The 17,952-nt window shown below is 47.1% G+C and overlaps 1 protein-coding gene across 6 annotated transcripts in view; it reads right to left on the bottom strand.

Annotated features, from left to right (window-relative positions):
• Positions 1-205: 205 nt before the first annotated feature.
• The window catches only part of TTF1 (transcription termination factor 1), a 28,681-nt gene continuing 10,934 nt past the window's right edge, over positions 206-17,952 (bottom strand). For 3 of the 6 annotated variants that reach the window (XM_069579992.1, XM_069579989.1, XM_069579990.1), the window contains exons 4-11: positions 17,336-17,521; positions 16,101-16,179; positions 12,838-12,968; positions 10,689-10,923; positions 7,703-7,792; positions 6,440-6,505; positions 1,694-1,779; positions 206-479 (exon numbers count right to left, since the gene is read on the bottom strand). In XM_069579992.1, coding sequence (XP_069436093.1) covers positions 295-479; positions 1,694-1,779; positions 6,440-6,505; positions 7,703-7,792; positions 10,689-10,923; positions 12,838-12,968; positions 16,101-16,179; positions 17,336-17,521 — 1,058 coding nt within the window. In that variant the 3' untranslated portion in view covers positions 206-294. Of the gene's footprint in view, positions 480-1,693; positions 1,780-6,435; positions 6,506-7,702; positions 7,793-10,688; positions 10,924-12,837; positions 12,969-16,100; positions 16,180-17,335; positions 17,522-17,952 lie in introns of those variants that run through there. The other 3 variants (XR_011255080.1, XR_011255081.1, XM_069579993.1) reach the window with 2 other exon arrangements.

Genomic DNA, 17,952 nt, shown 5'->3' with positions numbered 1-17,952 from the left:
TCCTCTGCCCATGGGATTTCTTAGGCAAGAATATTGGAGTGGGTTGCCATTCCCTTCTCCAAGGGATCTTCTTGACATAATGGCACAGAAATATTAAATCAACCCATAAACTCACCTTTCTTTTCACATTCAGACAGACTTGAATATGAAATGTGAACCAATGTTTAAATGCTCCAGAATGTAAGTTATCATTTTCAGACCCTTCTTTAGTAAAATCATTAGTGAAAATATCTTTATTGACATCTATAAATAAAACCAAACCTAGAAAAATGGACAAGAGAGAGTAACAGCTGCTTAACTTTTTTCATCTCTGTCTTCTCCCTCACTGTCGTCGTCATCATAATAAAAGATGTCTCGAAACAGGAAGACGGGCTTAGGGGCTGCCGGAGCCTGGATCTCAGTCCCTTTTTTCTCCATCTTCTTCTCCAACCTCTCTTTAAGCAGCGGTAGACTAGTCTCATACAGGTAGTCTATGATCTCTGAAGAAAAGAGATTGAATCTTGAGATGGTCTGACAATGCCTCTTTTCAAAGTCAAGGACAGAGGGTGCTTATGATGACAATGTATCGCTACTGGCTTTACTGTGTGCCAAGACCCAGCTCTTACTGGTTCACTCACAGTCCCTCGTTCAACCTGCTAAAAAATCCTTTGAGAGGTAGGCGCTATTGTTCACCCATTTTTCAAATGAGGCATAAAGACATTATGTAACTTGCCCAAAGTCAGGGAGTCAGGAGGGTAAAGTCAGCTTCAAACCCAGGAAGTGGGGTCTGCTGAATGCAGGAAGCAATTTGTCACACACTACAGAGCAGAGTATCAGTCAAGCCAGCAGTTCCCAAACCCTGATGCTGGGCAGGGTATTGGCGTCTCTGCTGTAAGTTTGTTAGAGAAAAATCTAGCCTCTGGACCCCGCCTAGACATTAGGATGCACTGTATCTGCAGTGAAACCCAGGGTAAGTCCCCAACATAGCAACCTTCCAGCTGAGAACTCTCAAAATACGAATATGTGTTTGCATCTCCAACTGTGTAAGTTAGCTCCCGTGTCTGGTGTACCTTGTCACATGCACGCATCCTCTGCAAGTGATTTTGCTTTTGTGTACTTTACAGTACACTGCTTCCTCGCAAATCACTCACAAAAGGCTGCAGAGAAAGAGCTGGGCACATCCGGTTGTCTGTGAAACAGTGTGTGTGCAGGCACGTGGTGTGAGCGTGTGTGAGTGTACGGTGTGTGCAACCCAGGATCACTCGCAGTTACACGTCAAGTGCTTGCTAAGTGCCCAGCACCCTGGCGACCACATTTTACAAGTCTGTCAGCTCTTCTAGTACATTCAAACAAAGGTGGGGGTTGCATGTGTGTGTGTTCACTTGCTTGGTTGTGCCTGACTCTTTGCGACCCCATGGACTGTAGCTTGCTAGGCTCCTCTGTCCGTGTGATTCTCCAGGCAAGAATACTGGAATTGGTTGCCCTTTCCTTCTCCAGGGGATCTTCGTAACCCAAGGATTGAACCCACGTCTCCTACATTGGCAGGCAGGTTCTTTACCACTGAGCTGCCAGAGACACCGCAGGTAGGGATTATAATTTGTCAGTTTTCAATTTGACGAATCCGAGGTTCCCAGAAGTCACCTGCCCAAGGTCACACGACCAATGTGTGCCCACATGTGCTGTTTTTAACTATTCAATTACTAAAAACACTGACCTGGGAAAGTCTTCTTCTGCCAAAAGGGAACGCAGGTAGCTTTCAGTTTATAAAACTTAGTTTGGACGTAAGACGGGGGAACATCCCTTTAGAAAGGAAAAGGTGTCAAAAAGTTAGTGGCAGTTCAAAATAACTCATTTCAGTCCTGTGTACTAAACGCGCTGATTAAGGGGTGGTCTACATACACAAGTAGCTTTCTTAATCCTCGTGTCTACACATGTGTGAGAAAAATAAGACATATGAAAAGCTACTGTTCACTTAAGCACACACATACGAAAGGAAGAAAAACAGCAGGACAGTAAGATGAATTCTGTCCAAACTAGAATAAACTACCAGAAAGGAAGACAAGCTGTAACACTAGTGTACACAGGCTGATGCTTACGTGTCATCAGCCTGGCTCTCTGAGCTCGCCACGGAGCAGCCACAAGCCTCACCATCGCTCTGCGAGGGGGCTCCGACTCTGAGCCCTCACTTTGGAGATGGGGAAACCAGGGCACAGAGAGCCAGCCAAGGTTTTATAGCTGCGAAGGGGAAGGGCTGGGACGTCGCTTGGGTCCATTACAAATTCTACACTTTTTTGGCTATCAGATTTTTTTTTAAATTAAAGTTAATTTATAATGTTAAGTTTCAAGTGTGCAGCAAAGTGGTTCAGTCACACACAGTCACACACATTCTTTCCTCAGATTTTTTCCATTATAGATTAGTACAGGATATGGCGCATAGTTCCCGGTGCTATACAGTAGGGCCTTGTCGTTTACTTTACATAGTTGTATATGTATGTTAATCCCAACTCCTAATTCATCCCCTCACCCCTTCCTATTCTCCTTCGGTAACCATAAATCTGTTTTCTGTGTCCATGAGTCTGTTTCTGTTCGTAAATAAGTTCATTTGTATCATTTTTTTAGATTCCACATGTAAGTGATATCACATGATATTTGTCTCTCTTTGACTTATTGCACTTGACTACGATAATCTCTAGGTCCATCTATGTGGCTACAAATGGCATTATTCACAAGTCCTGCACTTTAACTACTACGGTTAGGATAACTATATATTTATCACAATGCAAAGGCAGGGGTCTGGATTTTTAATTTTGCAAAGCTAAAGAACGTGGACACTTACGGTGTGCTGGTGAGTCAAATTCATTTTCCACTTACAATAAGCAGGATGGAAACAACCAAATCTTAAAAACTTTTTTTTTTAATTGAAAATTCGCTAATGTCACTTCCTGGGCATGTGAAAGTGAAAGTCACTCAGTCGTGTCCGACTCTTTGCCACCCCACAGACTATACAGTCCAGGGAATTCTCCAGGCCAGAATACTGGAGTGGGTAGCGTTTCCCTTCTCCAGGGGATCTTCCCAGCCCAGGAATGGAACCCAGGTCTCCTGCATTGCAGGTGGATTCTTTACTAGCTGAGCCACAAGGGAAGCCCTCCTGGGCATGTCTTCCCCCTTAAACCATAAAAGTGTGACATAATTTGTTTTGAAAGTTAGCTAATCTAGATGTTATATGATCAGCGGGAATAATTTGATCTGCTACACATGTGGAAGACAGCTGGGCTCTTTATGCCACTTTGTGGCAGGCGGCTTGCCGAGCACACTCTATGGCCCACGCACTGTCCCCTTCAGTCCTGATTATGGACGCGTTCAACCATCCCACAAATGAGGAATGGTGGTGCAGAGACAAGCAAGGGGTCCACCTGACGAAGGCCGGCTAAATACCAAGCAGAGTCCCAGGATTTGACGCCCGGTCCGTCTGACTGCAGAGGCCAAGTTCTAGGGCATCCGGAAAACCATCCTTCTTCCCACAGTGCCCTGTGCCAGACTGCTCTGCCGATCAAAGCTTGGGCTTCAGGAAGTAACAGTTTCCAGTGAAGTGGGTGTTACATCTCATTAGGCAGGGATGCTGTCTTTAAAATCCTGCCTAAATAGTTCATGAGGGAGGCTTCAAGAACCTGAGGGGACCAAACTTTCAATTTAATTATTTTCACTGTTTTAATTTATTATTAAAACTTTGAGAACGTTCTACTTCCAACAGTATTTGACTGGATGCCATGATGTCTATTTTATAGCTTTGAGATTCCTAAATCCCTTTTTTCTTCTTTTTAATTTTTTGGCCATGCTGCACAGCATGTAGGATCTTAGTTCCCCGACCAAGGATCAAACCCACGCCCCCTGCATTGGCAGTGCAGACTCTTAACCACCGCACCTCTAGGGAAGTCCTGAGATTTCCAAATTTTAACTAGAACATTCAATATTTAAGTATATAATTCTACTTAAAATCACTAAAAATCCACTTTAAGAAATGTGATTTGAGGCAATGTTGCAAGATACCCAAACATTTATTGGAAAAGTCAGGGTTTCTCAAAAGTGGTTTGATATGGCAAAGGGAGAGATGTGTCCACGTGAATACTTTTTGGGGTGTGAGTTGGTGGGGTGCACAGCAGGATCCCCTTCCTTCAAAGCCCGACACCTCCCCCTTAGGGACCCATCGACTGAAGAACAGATGGCGTGCTGCTGAGATGAGCTAGAAAGAACGGAGAGAGTTTGGAACTGCGGGCGTGTGTGACTCTTTACAGGGCCTGCCACTAAATGATTTCAAGGCCAAGTAAAAACAAACAACCAAAACTGATTGTGCTTTGTCCATAATTCTGAGATGTAAATAACTAACCACTATGCCTTATGGTTTGAAACTCCAATACTTTGGCCACCTGATGCAAAGAACTGACTCATTTGAAAAGACCCTGATGCTGGGAAAGACTGAAGGCGGGAGGAGAAGAGGATGACAGAGGATGAGATGGTTGGATGGCATCACCAACTCAATGGACAGGAGTTTGGGCAAACTCCGGGAGTTGGTGATGGACAGGGAGGCCTGGAGTGCTGCAGTCCGTGGAGTCGCAAAGAGTCAGACAAGACTGAGCGACTGAACTGAACTGATGCTTTATGGACTATGCTTTGTCCATAATCCTGAGATATAAATAACTAACCACTAGAACCAGTATACACCCTTCCTAATGGATCGATGACAACCTCACATCAGCAGCCACGCTTCTGAAAGGCAGCCAGGCTGCGGGAGCCCTGCTCCCTGCTCCACCGTTCAAACCTAAAGGCCAGAAGGTCCCTCGATGCCCCGCTTCCCAAAGCCCACCAACCCTGAGCCCCACAGTGCCTGCCAATCTGCTGGGCTTAGAGGCACAGGGCTATGCCGGTCAGCTTTACCTGTTGGGCCAGCAGCGACTTCTATCTTAGGAGGGGTGGCCTCTCCTTCACTGGCTGAAAATGCAAGGACCGTAGCAACAAAGGCAGAGAGTGACAGCGGATGAGAGTGAAATGGCACTCCTCAGGTGAGAAATGCAAATGAGCAGCACAGCGAGGCCTGGAGAGGAAGAGGAACCTGAGGGGGTCTCAAAATATCTCCCCGCAGCTGTTTCCTACCACCAAGAGAGAAACTGTCACTTTTCTACAAGGGGAAATGAGGCAGAGCCCAGGGGTCGATGTCAGAACCACAAGCCTCAGGACAAGGTGGGACCTGGTGAGAGAGACACAGCCCCGCCCATGAAGGACTCCCATGTAAAATGTAAAACTCAAATCTAGCCATGAGGGAGCCTCCGACAAGCTTCAGCTGGGGCAAGCCCTACAGGACGACTAGCCTGTGTTCTCCCATAGTTTCAACATCATTTAAGACAAAGGGGTTAACAGATACATGCTGCTGTGTATAAACAAATAAACAACAAGGACCTCGTGTACAGCCCAGGGAACTATATTCAACATCTTGTAATAATGGAACAGAATGTGAGGGACTTCCCTGGTGGCCCAGTGGTGAAGAACCTGCCTTCCAACGCAGGGGGCGTGGGTTCGACCCCTGGTCAGAGAATTAAGATCCCACGTGCGGAGGGGCAGTGCCACAACAAAGACTTAGTGTAGCCAAAATAAATACAATTTTTTTGAAATGGAAAAGAATCTGAAAACACACACACACACACACACACACACATACACAAAACTGAATCGCTTTGTTGTACGGGTGAAACAAATCAACGACACTGCAATGACAAAAACAAAGAAAGACAAAGGCAGGAGGATTTTGCGGATTAGGTGACGCTAAGGAGACAGATCCTGGGTTGGATCCTAAGATGGGGGAACGTGCTTCCAAGGGCATTTCTGGGACAACGGGTGAAATCCGCGTGGGGCCGTGTGTTAGAGAAGAGCACTGCACCCACGCAGACGCCCCGGGCGTGATCACTGTGCCGGCTGATGCAGGGTACCATCCTTGCTGAGCACATGTTGTCCACCACTAACTCTCAAGTGGTTGATGGAAACAATTCTATTCCCTTGGAACGGGGAGCAGGAGGGGCACAGGGAGGGAGGGATGACAGAGGCAACGTGGCAGATGGCAGGAGGCTGGTGATGGGTGAGGACCACGTGGGTTCCTCCCGCCAGCCGTAACTGGTGAGTTCTTTAAGGGACTCCACACACGCTTCATCCACTCTTCTCAGGTGTCCTGGGGGTGGAGATGGGGGCTGGAGTAGAGGGAGGGATGGTATGATTAACCTGGTCTGGTACTAAGGCGGGGCAGGGGCGGTTCACCAATGCACTACATTTCATAAGGTTCATAAATATAATTCATAAGGTGAGTAACATAAGCGGCGTGAACTTCAGTCCTGTTCTTTGAAGTCTGATAGCCAGTCATTTATTAGAAGTCACCTCTTATCTTTTCATTGGCTTAATATTAAACAAATGGCCTTACCCTATGATGCTAGCAAGATCTTCCCAGTCTATTTCATTAACATCTTGCACATTTATTTCGTACAACCTATGAGAAAAAAATAAAAATTAAGTTTTCAAGCCAAAATTCAGCATGATGGCCATCTTCATGGACTCACAGAAATTAAGAGCTGGAAGGCCTCAGCGTGTCCACCTCTATTCCAGCTCCCTGTGTTACCCAGGCCCAGTGGGTAACACAGGCAGGCAAACCCACCGTTAGCCCAAGGTCACGGGGTACGTGAACTCCAGACCAAAAAGCCTCCTCTCCTCCTCCTGAGCCCTCTGCACCTCCCACCAAGCCATGTTGCCTCCTCAAGGTAAAAAACATTAACTTCACAGTTAATGTTCAATATCCTATGATAAACCATCATGGAAAAGAATGAAATATGAAAAAGTATATTGTATATATAGAAATATACATATATATGTATAACTAAGTCACTTTGCTGTACAGCAGAAATTAAATCAACTTAAGACTTCCCTGGTGACTCAGACGGTAAAGCGTCTGCCTACAATGCGGAAGACCTGGGTTCAATCCCTGGGTCGGGAACATCTCCTGGAGAAGGAAATGGCAACCTACTCCAGTATTCTTGCCTGGAAGATCCCATGGACGGAGGAGCCTGGTGAGCTACAGTCCAAGGGGTCACAAAGAGTTGGACACGACTGAGCGACTTCACTTTCACTTCCTTTCATACTTCAATTAAAAAAAACAAACACAAGCTCACCATTCAACGCAGACACACAGGAGTAGTGACTGTATACTCAGCACTGACTATGCGGCAGACACTGGGTTAAGGCCTCGTACCCACGAATCCATTCACCCTCGACACTATCTGATGAAGCTGGCGGGACTGTGTCTATTCTGCAGACCAGGAGATGGACTGAGAGCTCGGGTCGCTGTTGGGACCACCAACATGATGCACCCTCACTGGAACCCAGGCCCGCCTGACTTGAGAGGCCCTCCTTGTCTCTGCTAGTCCCTCTGGTAGAGAACTAAAGGGGGGCGGGATCCCAGCCAGGCCAGCGTGGAGAACGAGGAAGTCCACCAAGGAAGGAGCAGCGGCATCCCTGACAGAGAACAGGATGAAGGAAGCTGCACAGGGTGCCCAGAATCCAGAGGCTTCTTCTGCTCTTCGGCGCCCCTCCTTTGACACAAGCCCAGGTCCATTAGACCCACAGGCTTGGTTAACTACTCTTTGCCTAGAGAGAAAAACAGGTAAAACAGTGTTGCTGTCTATTTCTGTACCTTTCAATCAGATTGATCTTGGCCTGCAGAGCGTTCACTCCTCGGTACACATCCCGACCGTTCGTCATCCTCTTGGTTAGAATTTCTGTCCTGTGTTAAAAGAAAAACAGTTTACTTTCAGGGTCAAGTTTCCATGAAGATGTCCTTTGTTTTCCTCATTGAAATTGTCCTTATTCAGGTTGTTGTTCAGGCTGCAAGGTGGTATCTCAGTGGTGCTTCCTCCAGGATGAAAGTACCTAAGTTCCATAAGGAACCTGAGCACCGAAGATTCGATGCTTTTCAATTGTGATACTGGAGAAGACTCTTGAGAGTCCCTTGGACAGCAAGGAGATCAAACCAGTCAATCCTAAAGGAAATGAACCCTGAATATTCATTAGAAGGACTGATGCTGAAGCTCCACCTGACTGGAAGAGCTGACTCATTGGAAAAGACCCTGATGCTGGGAAGGACTGAGGGCAAGAGAAGGGGGTGACAGAGCAAGAGATGCCTGGATGGCATCACCAACTCAATGGACATGAGTGAGAAAACTCTGGGAGACACAGGAGGACAGAGGAAACCAGCGTGCCGTAGTCCATGGGGTTGCACAGATGGACATGACTTAGCGACGGAGCAGCAACCCAGTCCCGAGGCGTCACACGCTCCAGCACTGACGTAGCCCCCAGCCCTGGCTCACCTCCCCTCAAGTCACAGAGAAAATTAAAGAAATATTTGGAAAAATTAAAAAAAAATTGTCCTTATTCAGAACTACTTTCTAACTTTTGCAACCCATCACTGCTAGCATTTACCACCATCAAGAATATAGTTGTTTTTAAGTGGGAAAGTACAAGTAAAGTGATAGAAAGCTGTTGATTATTTATTGAAACTGGATGATGGATACAAGGAGTTCTAAGTTAGCGTGTCATAAAATTTTAATGATAAACAGTTAAACAAAGGAAGAAAGAAAAAATAAGCCTGCTTGCTGGTGCTAAAGGGTGCTATGTAGACTCAATTTATTTTTGCTTGCTTATAAAACAGGAACATGGCTGTTATTACCTTTGAGCTGCTGAAATACCAAATAAGACACATTGAGTAAAGTGATAAATGATTCAATGATTCCTCTAAGGCTCAAAGGCTCCTAATGAAAGCAGGAACCTAATTAAAAATATTTAAAAAGTGCTTCTCTTAAACAGTGAAATTTGTCACAATCTGATGGTCACAAGCTGTGACATTTGCTTTCCTGAGAAGAAAAGAAGAAGAAGAAAAAAGAGAGAAGATACATGATTCATACGCGGAAACCGACACTTCCTGGTCAGCTGCCCATGTCCCCTGTTTTGAAATGTACCACCTGATGCCACTTCAGTGTTTCATGACGTAAATCGATGTTCAGTGTTCCAGTTTTCTACATTTTCTTCCAATTAAAAGACACCCTGCATGTTATTTAGTTACACTGATTCTGAGGCATGGCCCCTCTTGGTGGTTTCCTTTCTAAGACACTGGCGTCTCATCTCTAAGGCTTATCACCCAACTCTTTTTCTTGGCCACACGACTTGCAGGATCATAGCTCCCCGAGCAGGGATCAAACCCAGGCCTAACCCAGTGAAGGCATGGAGTCCCAACCACAGGACACCAGGAAGTCTCATTGCTTTTTGTTTGGCCACAACCTGCAGCAAGCAGAGCTTCTCCGACCAGGGACTGGACCTTTGGCCCCTGCAGTGGAAGTGCAGTCTGAGACCAGCGGACAGCCAGGGAAGCCCCCCCACTTCTTTAAGTCTAAGATACCAGAGGTAGAGAGGTCTCTGATTCCTCCACAGTACCCGTTTCCTCACCTAAAACTTAATCTGTTCTTTGGAGTTTATGTCCTGAGGACAGTCTCCTAGAAAAATAAAGACGTACCCTACAGCAGAGCTGCAAGGTATACACACGGTACACAGTATAATCCAGGAGTTTGCTTTTAATGCACAACATGCCCACTCTGGAGTCCATTCTTCTTTAATAGTCACGTCGATGGAGCCCCCTTCGTGTAGGAGGCCTGGGGCGTGAGCTGCAGGACCACTGCTGCAAGCTATCATGTTGCAGCTGAAAGTTCAGCTCAGACTTTCCAGGGCTGAGAAATACCACCCCAGGCAAAGAGTATGCAGCCAGAGCTGGACTGAAACCACTTCCACGGATGCACCTGAAAACTTCCAGGCTGAACGCATGACCGCCCTGCTTCGGCAAAGGGGAGTCTGAATGCGAAAGAGAAAGCCAGTTAAAAAAAAAAAAAAAACCAAAACCAAAGAAAGAAAAAATAAAGAGGGAGAGCTATTTCTGATCATTAGGCTTGTGATTTCTCTCCTGAATGTTAGTTTTGTACTTTTTTTTTCATGCTATAAATAGGTAACAACCTTGTTTTATGAAGAAAGGGACAGAGTGAAAAAACCAGAAGTCAATACAATATTCATAATATTAAATACAATATTTAATATTAAGAAGATTCAAGTTCTATTTATGAAACAGACATAGAAAACAAAGTTTGGTAACCAAAAGGTCAGCAGGGGAGGGACAAATTAGGCGATGGGGAGTAGCAGATATAAACTACTAGGTATGAAACAGACACACAAGGTCCAAGCACAGAGAACTGTACTCAGTATCCTGTAAATATTGGAAAAGAATTTGAAAAATTCTCTCTATATAACTGAATCACTTAGCTATATCTCTGAAACTAATACAATGCTGTAAATCAAGTATACTTCAATTAAAATAATGAAAAGAGTGAAAAAGGTTCAAGTTATTTATGAAGTAGCTACACGATGAATCAGGGTTGGCTAAGTGCCACCTTACATCAGACACTGACATCGAAGTTGCTGGAGACGAGGATCAGAGAGGATTCCTCTTGACCTGCAAGGCTTTCCACATGGTAGTTACAGGTATTCTTAGTGACCTCCTCAGCTCACCCACTCACTAGAAACTGCCGAGAAGGGGGAGGTCGGCACCTTGTTGAGATTTAGGTAAGAAGCCTCAAACTTACCACTTACTTTTACACTGCATCCAATTCCTGGTTTCCACTCTAGCCTCCACTTCTACCCAGGATATGCCTTTGTAGAGCTTCTCCCGAACAATCGACAGACGGCCTTCAGGGTTCAGCTGCAGTTTAGAATCCATCTCATTTAGCTCCTGGGGAGACATTTTCTTCAGGATCACTTCTTCAACAGCCTTGATTAGTTTCTGGGTTTCCGTCTTGCTCCAAGCACCATGATTAATTTCTGTTGACATAAAAGGATGGTCTTCAAGCTGCTAATCTATTTGCTTTCAAACACAGTATTAAAAACATGACGAGAATGATGGAGATGTGTCATGGACATCGGTCCAAACCCACACAATAGCTAGAGAGGTTCCTGTCGTCGACTGTGGACTCCGGAGGGTTGAGACGTGCCACCGTCGGTTCATGGATTGTAACACATGGGCCACTCTGCTGGGGGATTTCTGATGGTGGGGGAGGCTGTGCGTGTGAGGGGTGGGGGCATACAGGAAAGCTCTGTACCATCCTCTCACTTTAACCGTGACCCCAAAACTGCTCTGGAAAAACAAAGTCTTTAGAAACAAAAAGATATATCAGCCTCTTTCCAAAAGATAACGGACAACATCTGAATTACACAAACAGTTTACAGGCAAATCAAGACGAAACTATGAAAGTGCCCATAGATTCTTTTTAAGAACCAAGGGTGTGTATACACGTACATGCGTGCACACACATACAACCAATGGCCAAAAAAAACCCCCCAAAACCTCACCCTTTCTTAAAGCAATCTATTTTTTGTTTTTAACTTTGAAAAAGCCATTCATTCTTTCTGTTTCTAAGAGCAATCTCTCCTGCAGGCAGCATGAGTTCCCTAAACATTTAGTGGGAAAAAAAGCAGCCAAAGGTCTCCCACGTTATACGCGTAACTCCCCACAGGAGTTCCTGGAGTGGAGGTCACGGCGCAGTGAGGCCGCTGCAGCACGTGACGACGAAGGCTCTGAGAACCCCGACAGCCAATCATCACTGCAGGCGCCAGGGCACCCACAGTTCACTCTTCTCGTCTAGCTGCTCACATGCTCAGGACGAGGCCACAAACCGGCAGGCTACACCTACCTTTGATTTGGCCTCAGAGTGTTACTGCTACTATTTCCCCAATAACAATTAGGATGGAAGTCAACAGAGTCCCAAGGAAAAAAAGGTAAAATTCCCCAAAGATATTGTGATTTCACATGTGCACGCAAATTCAGTTGGTTGCTTTACTTCCTGGAAACTGGCAGAATTGGCCGCGCTGAGGCTTGGCTGGCACTGGTGGCACAGAAGCCCTGGTCTCCAACCCCCTCAGGCTCTACTGCACGCAGACACGCAGACGCCTGGCTGGGACCCACTGCCCCGTTCTGCCTGCAGGGCAGGAGACTGGCCATCGCCCCATGAAACTCTCTGCACTGATGCAACTGAATCGCGCTGGAGTGACCTCACACTCACGCTCAGCTCCGCCTTCAAATATTTACTGGAAATCCAACACTGATTTAGCCTCAGGGCTAATGCCAACATCCACTAAGGACTGTCTCTTGAAGCTAACTGGGGACTTTTTTTAATGTGGAGAGTACAAACAAGGCAGCTTTTAATGAAAGAGACACGAGAAAGGAAAAGAGACCGGAGACGGCCGACCCTGGCTGTGGGAAGCACCCACACCTGACAGGCCCTCCCTGCGACGGCCTCCCGGGCCACCTCGGGGAACAGACCTCGGCAGCCCAGGCTCTCCTGTCCGCCGGCTTCCTGGCCTCCCGGGCCACCTCGGGGAACAGACCTCGGCGGCCCAGGCTCTCCTGTCCCCTGGCTTCCTGGCCTCCCGGGCCACCTTGGGGAACAGACCTCGGCGGCCCAGGCTCTCCTGTCCGCCAGCTTCCTCGGGGCTCAGTTTATCTGGCAGTCACAGTTAGGCTGGAAGCTGCTGAACTGAGTTCAGTGCAGCACAGAAATCAGTCTGGTGAGTAAGGGTTGTGTGGTTTCAACCAGATCCACGAAGAAATGAAATCAGTCAGGGAATGGCTGAAAAAGTGATGGCTCTCTCAGCAGACAGGTGGGCAGTGATGCCCGGGCCCTGGGTCATTCTGGGCTGGGTTGTTCACCCGGGTGGGCACCAGGGACCACGACTTACGGCCGCTGATCTGGGAGAACTTCAGGGCCACGGAGAGGCTGCTCCGAGACACCATCTCGCCGATCTTCTTCCAGTCGTTCCCGTGCAGGGACTGGTATATCTTCAGCTTCTCGGTATCTCCTTTGCTGTACCTAAGAGGAAGAGAAAACAGGTCACAGCCGAGCAGGAACCATAAGCTTAAAACCTGTTTCCTCACTGGGCACTCTGCGGTGCTGGAAGCAGCTGAGTGGGGTGGGCCATCAGGATACCAGCTACCAGGGAGCAGAGCCCCGCCCCTTCCTGCCTTGGCATCTCACCCATGATAGTGAAGTGAAAGTCACTCAGCTGTGTCTGACTCTTTGTGACCCCATGGACTGTACAGTCCATGGAATTCTCCAGGCCAGAATACTGGAGTGGGTGGCCTTTCCCTTCTCCAGGGGATCTTCCCCACCCAGGGATCGAACCCAGGTCTCTCGCACTGCAGGCGGAAGCCCATCTCACCTGCGGGCATTCTATAAATCGGTCACCACGGTCCCTGGCCAGAGGCCTGGCTCACTTACGCAGAGGCCAGGGCACATGGATCTCACTGTTCTCCAGCCAGACCCATAAAGGCTCCGAACTATAAAACCTGGACTTTTTGACTATGCCTGCAAAGGCCAGCACTCTCCACAGTTCAGCTCCACCAGTCACCTCGGCCTCTAGACCCGTGATGGGAAGCCCTCCTCTCCCTTCCACGCAACCCCCTGGAAAGCTCCTGGCAGCTCTTCAGATACAGTTGAAATGGTGTGCCTTCAGCGAGGCTTTCCTTGGCCCTCAGGGCTGGCGGTGCCCTGCTATCCCATCGCTGCCCCTGTCACTACTTCCAGCTGGGTACTGTGGTTCCCTGGTTTGCCTGACTTCCTCCACACCACCACTGGCCAATGGAAATGTTGTCTGAGTCAACTGTGTCACTTAGAAATTTCTAGGGGTTGTGTGAGAATTAATTTTATTTGGTTTTAGATGAGTTAATTTAATAACACATTTTATTTAACCCAATGTATTAAAGTTTGAGTAAACTCCGGGAGTTGGTGATGGACAGGGAAGCCTGGCGTGCTGCAGTCCATGGGTTCGCAAAGAGTCGGGACACGACTGAGTGACTGAACTGAACTGAATGTATTAAACCTGCAGCCATTTCAACATGTAATCAGAACCTCCAAGTATGAATATTCCCTTCTCCACACTGGGGCTTCCCTTGTGGCTCAGCGGGTAAAGAATCTGCCTGCAACGCAGGAGATCTGGGTTCGATCCCTGGGTTGGGAAGATCCCCTGGAGAAGGGAAGGCTGTCCACTCCAGTGTTCTGGGCTGGAGAGTTCCACACACTAGGACGCAGAGAGTCGGATATCACTGAGTGACTTTCACTCCACTTCTTCTCCATACTAGGCCTTCTAAATCCAGTGTGTATTTCATTCTTCAGAACAGCAAGGCTTGGACTGACCATGGCTTGAGTGCTCCACGGCCACGTGAGGGTGGTGGTCCCGAGACAGACAGCTCTGGAGGGACGTCCTTGGAGGGCGGGGCCCCTGTGGACTTTCTACGCTGCGGTACCCGTGGTGCTTGACACATAATAGACACTCAGTAAAGACGTGACAGGTGGCTTAGCACAAATCTGTCAGTTTAAGGAAGTTCAGGTGTATGAATCCCACATAAAAGCAAAGATATTCAAGAAAAGAACTAAAATGCACTATAAAGAGATTTTTGAGATCAAACACCTAAAATGTTTAAGTGAAGAAAAAGCCATCTTTATGACATTCTACAATTCCTTATGGATGGGGTGGGGGAAGTGGTGGTTGATGTTATGACTACTACAACACGAAAGCAGCCTTTATAAAATACTAACCATCTCTAGCGATAGTGACCCACTACTATCTCAGGACAGTTAAGATTCCAGCCTTCTCAGAAATGTATCTAAAATGCAGAGAATGGTTCAATGGCATTGAATGGCAATCCTTCACCACTCAGAATCAAGTTTGCCAGCAGTCTCCTTCCCAGGGCAGGCAGGGTCTTACTGAGATTTAAAAAATGACTTAAGAGCACCTTTGCAGCCACAGAAAAGAGGTGCTGAGCCACTGAGCAGACGAAAATGAGGAAACAAATGTTCTGACCTCTGCGGCTCCTGGAGCCTTTCAGTTCTTTGATTTTTGACTTCCTGTGGCTTTTTCACTTAAGAATCCCTTAAACTGTAAAACATTCATAGGGCACATGGCCACCACAACATAAATACGGCACCAGTGAACTTTCTGATCAGAATGACAGACTTCCATTATTCTAAAAACGTCATTCCCACACCTAGGTTACCTCATTTGTCAACACTGATTTAGCAAAAGTGTTCTCTTAAGTCCCACTGAACATGCCATCTCTGGTGAATTTTCTTAAAGTTCTGTCCACAGCTGTGACACTGGGGCTTGGGGAAGGGGTGGCGGGACAGGTTTCAGTCCCCGTGGAACACCTTTCCTCTACTTCAGCTTTCTTTCTTTTGGCCAAAGTTTCAAAAAAGAAACCCAGGTCCTATCTGTGTTAAGATCTGATTGCACATATGTCTTGGTTTAGAATCATGGCGCTAAGGAGGACCCAATGGCCCTGATAGGTTCACACTGTCTGCCTCCTGGAGGTGGGACCAGTGCTTGAGCCCTTGGTGGCTATCTGGAACCTCATGGGCGGGAACTGACGCTTTTCTGCTCATCCCTTTGTCCTGAAGCAGAGTGCTTACCCACAACCGAGGCTCAATCTACATTTGTTTTATTTGGAGTGTTAGAAACAGACCATAATTGGGTATTTTATTTAGGAAAAAAAGAGAGGAAAGACTGGCCATCGCCCCATGAAACTCTCTGCACTGATGCAACTGCATCACGCGGGGATGACCTCCTACTCGTGCTCAGCTCCACCTTCCAATATTCACTGGAAACCCAAAGCACTGAGCTCAGCGCTGCAGGCACGCGGCACTGAGAAAGAGCGTCTGGGCTCCCAAGGAGCTTACAGCTTGGGAGGCCACCGAGAAAACCTCATGAGGAACAGTAAGAGGCAGCGTGTGGCGCGTGCTAAGACAAAAGTAGACAAACTAGGGGTTTAGAGAGAGATACTGAGGAAGACTTACTCACGAGGTGACGCCTGAAAGGGTCCTTGGAGACACACACATGGCAACACACCTCGTTTCGCACACAAGAATCTTCACCATCTTGTTGTGGACCCTTTGACTTATATTATCACAAAGACCAGAGAAAAATGTCCTGCTCCTGTTTTTTCTTACCTGCCTTTGTAATTGTTGACATCGAACATCTTCTTTGCTCGATAATATACAAGTTTCCAGGGCCGGGCAATGCCCTTACCTGAAGCCAGAACAGAGGTGGTCAGAGGGACACCGGGAGTATGGCAGGGAATGCAGCTGCAATTATAAAAGAAACCCAGAAGAGCCCCTTTTTACTACATGAGCGATCCTAGACCCCAGGTGGAGGCCAGGATTTCCTATGTCCTGCAGGAAGCTGTCTTGGGGAGCAGATATATTGATACAAAATCCCATTTCCTTGATGGTCTCTGAAAACTACATGCTCAGTATGGAGGCTCTCTGGCTTCTGGTCTCCTAAATTCATGAAAAGAACCTCATGAGGCAAAGGCACTGAATTGGGAGAAGGGGAAGCTGAGGTGGAGGACACATGCCAGCAGTTCTCTGTAAGATAAAACAAAGAACTTCTCCAAGCCAATAAGCTTTTTCCTGCTTTTCCACTCCAAAGATGAAATGGTCCCCTAGCAGGGGCTGACTGTTCTGCTTTCCTTTGTGCATTCCAGACAAAAACCTAAGAAATTCTCCTCTTTAAATTCAAGAGAGATTTACTATTATTATTTATTTGTCTCCACCAGGTCTTAGTCGTGGCATGGAAATTCTTTCAGTTGCAGCATGTGGGGTCTAGTTCCCTGACCAGGGATCAAACCCAGGTCCCTTGAATTAGGAGCGCCAAGTCTTAGTCATTGGACCACCAGGGGGGTCACAAGAGATTTTTTTTCAGTCCAAACCTATACTGCTTCATGACCTTCTCTGACTTTCCAAGGATACCTCCAAGACGAGGGTCCCAGCTCAAAGCACACACATGGCTCTACTTAAAGACCCTGGGAGATGCTGGCACACAGAGGGATGCGCTTTTTGCAGTATATGCAAAAAAACAAAAACAAAACCAAAAACACAGTACAGGTCTGTGAGAAAAACCAAAAGTGTAACTGTTACCAAGCAGCACAGAGTCGGAGAGGACTGAAGCAGAAGCATGCAGGAAACCTGGAAGCTGATCATTTGCTACAACATCTGTCAACGCACTAGTGAACACGCTCCAAACCCCTGGAAGTACAGGCTGGCAGTAAAAGGACTGTTAACACAGCAGCCAACATGCGCTGCTGCAGTGGGTGGGCCAGACCCTGTGCTCAGTGATCAGCGAGATTATCCATATACGGTTGGAAGGCTGTGGAGGCTCAAAGAGCCCGCAGTTCTAAACTTACCAATGTGCACTCTGAACGCATATTTCCTCTTTAAGTCAGTGATCACAGACTTCTCCTCCGGGTATCTGTCTGTGTACAGCAGCTTGTCTGCGTTCTCGATTCCCGTCAGGGACAGGAATTCTTGCACATTCTTCTCCAACTGCTTATTTTCCTTCACGGAAAACTTGCCAAATTTAATAGTGACACCTAGGATTGGGGGGCGGTGGGGGTGGGAGAAAAAGGCACACAACTGTCAACAGTGAATGAGAGCAAACCAATGTTAAGTCTTTAGCAACTTATGACACAGTGTCTGTCAGCCCCTCCCTCGTGTCAGGGAGCAGCCCCTGCCTGGGCCCTGGACATCGGCTCCCCTAGAGTTCAGCTCAAGCCACACTGTCCTCCCCAAGTCTCCCTGGTCACCCTACTCCACTGTGACCTCTGCTTTGGCATCAATCCCTTCTTACAGAGTTATTTTAAAGAAATATTAAGAGTAATATACATTAAAAATTCAAACTATTGAAACAGAAGTTTAAAGGAAGCCCTCTTCACTCTCCTCTGCCACCCAGTCCGCTAAAGCAGTGCTGCCAATTGGCTTGCACTACGTGAACACGATGTAAATTCTGTGTGTGGACCTTGGG

Source organism: Ovis canadensis, chromosome 3 (genome assembly GCF_042477335.2).
Source record: "Ovis canadensis isolate MfBH-ARS-UI-01 breed Bighorn chromosome 3, ARS-UI_OviCan_v2, whole genome shotgun sequence".
NCBI classification, from domain to species: domain Eukaryota; kingdom Metazoa; phylum Chordata; class Mammalia; order Artiodactyla; family Bovidae; genus Ovis; species Ovis canadensis.
This window is presented reverse-complemented; position numbering and strand designations above follow the sequence as displayed.